The sequence below is a fragment of the Primulina huaijiensis genome, unplaced genomic scaffold (genome assembly GCF_012295235.1).
Source record: "Primulina huaijiensis isolate GDHJ02 unplaced genomic scaffold, ASM1229523v2 scaffold43267, whole genome shotgun sequence".
Taxonomy (NCBI): Eukaryota; Viridiplantae; Streptophyta; class Magnoliopsida; order Lamiales; family Gesneriaceae; genus Primulina; species Primulina huaijiensis.
The window spans coordinates 1-3,301 of record NW_027360462.1 but is presented as its reverse complement, the minus strand read 5'-3'; the positions used below and the strand labels follow the sequence as shown (position 1 = coordinate 3,301).

At 35.1% G+C, this 3,301-nt stretch overlaps 1 protein-coding gene across 1 annotated transcript; it reads left to right on the top strand.

Annotated features, from left to right (window-relative positions):
- Positions 1-461: 461 nt before the first annotated feature.
- LOC140969986 (DEAD-box ATP-dependent RNA helicase 5-like) lies at positions 462-3,288 on the top strand (the record flags this gene model as incomplete). Its single annotated transcript, XM_073431525.1, has 7 exons — positions 462-557; positions 625-732; positions 1,663-1,743; positions 2,704-2,782; positions 2,947-3,032; positions 3,104-3,160; positions 3,270-3,288. Coding segments are annotated over 7 exons (526 nt in total), but the record flags the coding sequence as incomplete, so codon positions are not given.
- Positions 3,289-3,301: the final 13 nt, after the last annotated feature.

Genomic DNA, 3,301 nt, shown 5'->3' with positions numbered 1-3,301 from the left:
CCTTGTTCTTTCGCCTACAAGGGAGCTAGCTCAACAAGTAAGTTCCCCCCAATATATAACGGTATTGTAAAACTTTTGTTCTATGTACCAGTGAATATGCAATTCTTTTGGTTAATAAGCAATGATTTGTATTTAGCTGCACTCATTAATAGGTCTTGCTACTACTGTATTACTCTGAGAGAACGGATATTGGCAATGCCAGTTAGAACTTCCGATTTTAATTTAGTCTTTTCCGTGCTGACCTTATATCGTGGTTATAAGTGCATGTGGAAATGATACGTTTTCTAACTCTTGGATTATGTACCTGAAATCAGGTTTAGGGTTTAATTTAGTTCTGAACGAACTTGAACTTCTGTGATTTTTGGGAGAACCAAACTTTAAATAGACAGAGCTGTTCACGGATTTTGTAGTCCCAGTACAAAATGCAATTTGTGGATGCTGGATGGATTTTGTTTATGCAGGGGAAGGGATGGATTTACGATGCACACAACACCTCCCACATGATGATTGCTTATGGCTTGTTGCCATTGCATGTTATTCCCTCACACATTATGAATGTGAGCTACTCAGAAAATTGTTGGGAGTGATGTAAAAAGAAAAATTTCTGGTTCCTATTTTTGTTAGATTTCAGATGTTCTTTGTGATGCTGGGAAGCCTTGTGGAGTGCAGTCGGTTTGTATATATGGAGGAACTTCGAAAGGACCCCAAATATCTGCTCTAAAATCTGGTGTGGTAAGTTTCCTGCAATATTGAACTCCTTTTGTGTCAACTTAGAAAGTATATATTTTTCTGATGATTCAAACCCGCTCTCTCTATTTTTTATGTTCGTTTGTAACAACATTGGAATGATAAATTTTCATTGAGAATGGATGTGAAATGCACTTGATGTATATACGAAGAACATCTTTGTTAAATTCATATATTGCGAATAGTGAGTGACAATGCCCTACAACTCTCTAAGGATAGACAAGCTTATAAGCGAATATTAAGTAGCGTATATTAAGTCATGGAAATCAAGCATGTATTTGTATTTTTAGTGTAAAGATTGCTAAACATAATAAGAACTCTTTGTATGGATGAAAATTTAAGCTCCGAACCTTAAAACTCATAATGTATAAAATTTGATCTTTCATCCCTAAAACTTGTTTTTGGGGAGTCTGTTCTCTTTGGTTTGTCTCAATGCATGGCAATTAAATTTGTCATAGAATTGTCTTGCTCTTTTACTATCTCTACACAAGGTTGTATCACCTCATTTCCTCTTTGGTGTGAAAAAGTAATGATTGGGAATTTGTTTTTCGGAAGACCTTTTAAAGTTCTAAAAGTAGCTATTGAAGAATATTCTCAAATTCGAGGGTAAAAATGAATAATTGTGGTGAATACAAATCACTTGAATATTTCCCACATATTGCACTGGTGGTGGCAGATATATAGTGTCTGCAGTAATCTGGTATGCAGTTGTGTTTGAAATTGTTATATTGATATGTGGGATACAGAGTTCTCCTGCATCTGGCATGTCTTAATGGGATTTATTTTCATAATTGTCAAGTGAGATCATAGTCCTCGTTTATCGTGTCACATGTATCGCTCTAACAAGCTTATGCCTGTATATATATAACTAACACACATCATTAACTCTGTCTCTTTTATATGGATCTACATCAGGACATTGTGATTGGGACACCTGGTCGGCTAAAGGACTTGATTGAAATGGAAGTGTGCCATCTAAAGGAGGTTTCTTACGTGGTATGTGACAAAATTATTATCCTATGTCATTGATTTTCTTGCTTATATTGAGGAAGGCAAGTTGGATTCTCAGTTGGCTGGGGCTTTGTTTTTCCCCTCATGGTACTTGTTGATTTTATTGACTTCAATATTCTTCTTTATAGTGTTCATTTAGGCAGCATGGGGTTATATGAGAGATAATAATTAAGAGCCACATTAATTTGGTGTAAGATTTTCTAGAATTCCAATTCAAAAAGTCATCCGAATCACTTTATATGTTGGAATTACTTGTCCAGTCACATATAACTAGAATGCCTTTGATAACATGTGGACAATTTATTTACATTGATGTCCCATTGAACAAACAAACTCAGCCACTGATGAGTTTAGCATAGCATGACATGATTTTTATGTAGTCATGATGATATTCAGATGGGTTACGGAATCAGCAGGAATTGATCATTCAGATTCTATCTATTATTTTAGACAAGAACCTGTGTTGAGATTGAGTGGTCCCCCCTTTTCATTTGAAAGTGTTTGAATGCAGCAGCTTTTCTGAAAAGTAAGTTTTTTTTCCTTAAAAAAAAGGTTGTTTGGGGTTGGTCAGGTCTTTTAGTTTAAAATAAGCAATTAAAAAGCCAGAAGACCAAAGTCATCGAATATGCCTCAGTGTTTCTTAGAGCTTGCATTTAAACATTTGGAAAGAGCTCTTTTTTACTTCTGTATCTAAACATAAAATTGCTTCCTTCTTTTTCATAAAGAAAAAGTACTTTAGAAAAGCTCTGTGTGGTAAAACATTTCTTAAGCCAAGTGCTTCTACATCCAAAGTTTCATATATAATGATTTACTTTTTTGTTTTTTATTTTTTGTTTGTTCTTGCTATGCCCATTTTTAGTTGGAATATGAGACCTACATATATTTAAATTCTTGTATAACTTTTGTACATGATCCAAGAGTGTTTTTCTATGATTTATGATTTAGGTACTGGATGAAGCTGATCGAATGCTTGACATGGGATTTGAACCTGAGGTTCGCTCAATATTAAGTCAAACATGTTCTGGTAGGATGTCGAACTTAATCACTTATGATAATGTTTTCATTTTGGCTCCAAATAAGTAAATTTCTCGACCATATGCGTATACCTTTGTATGGTTTGATTTTTCTTGGACTGTCTTTTTCTTTTTTCCTGGTTTTACTTGTGATTTCATGTGGTTTTCTTTGCAGTTCGCCAAATGGCAATGTTCAGTGCAACGTGGCCACTACCTGTGCATCAATTAGCTCAAGAATTTATGGATCCCTCCCCCGTTAAGGTATATATTTTCTGTGGGAGTTACATTACCATCTACCTTAACCATTTAATTTTGAAACGATCATGTTTCAGGTGGTTGTCGGTTCAGAAGATTTAGCTGCCAACCATGATGTTCTGCAAATAGTGGAGGTATGGTTGAGATATGATACTATAGAAGGACTACCGTGGACCAGGAGTGCCTCCAATTTTTTTTTGAATGCTTATTTGCAGTTAATTTTTATTTTCCTTGATGTTATAGGTGCTGGAGGATCGAGCACGTGATGAACGCTT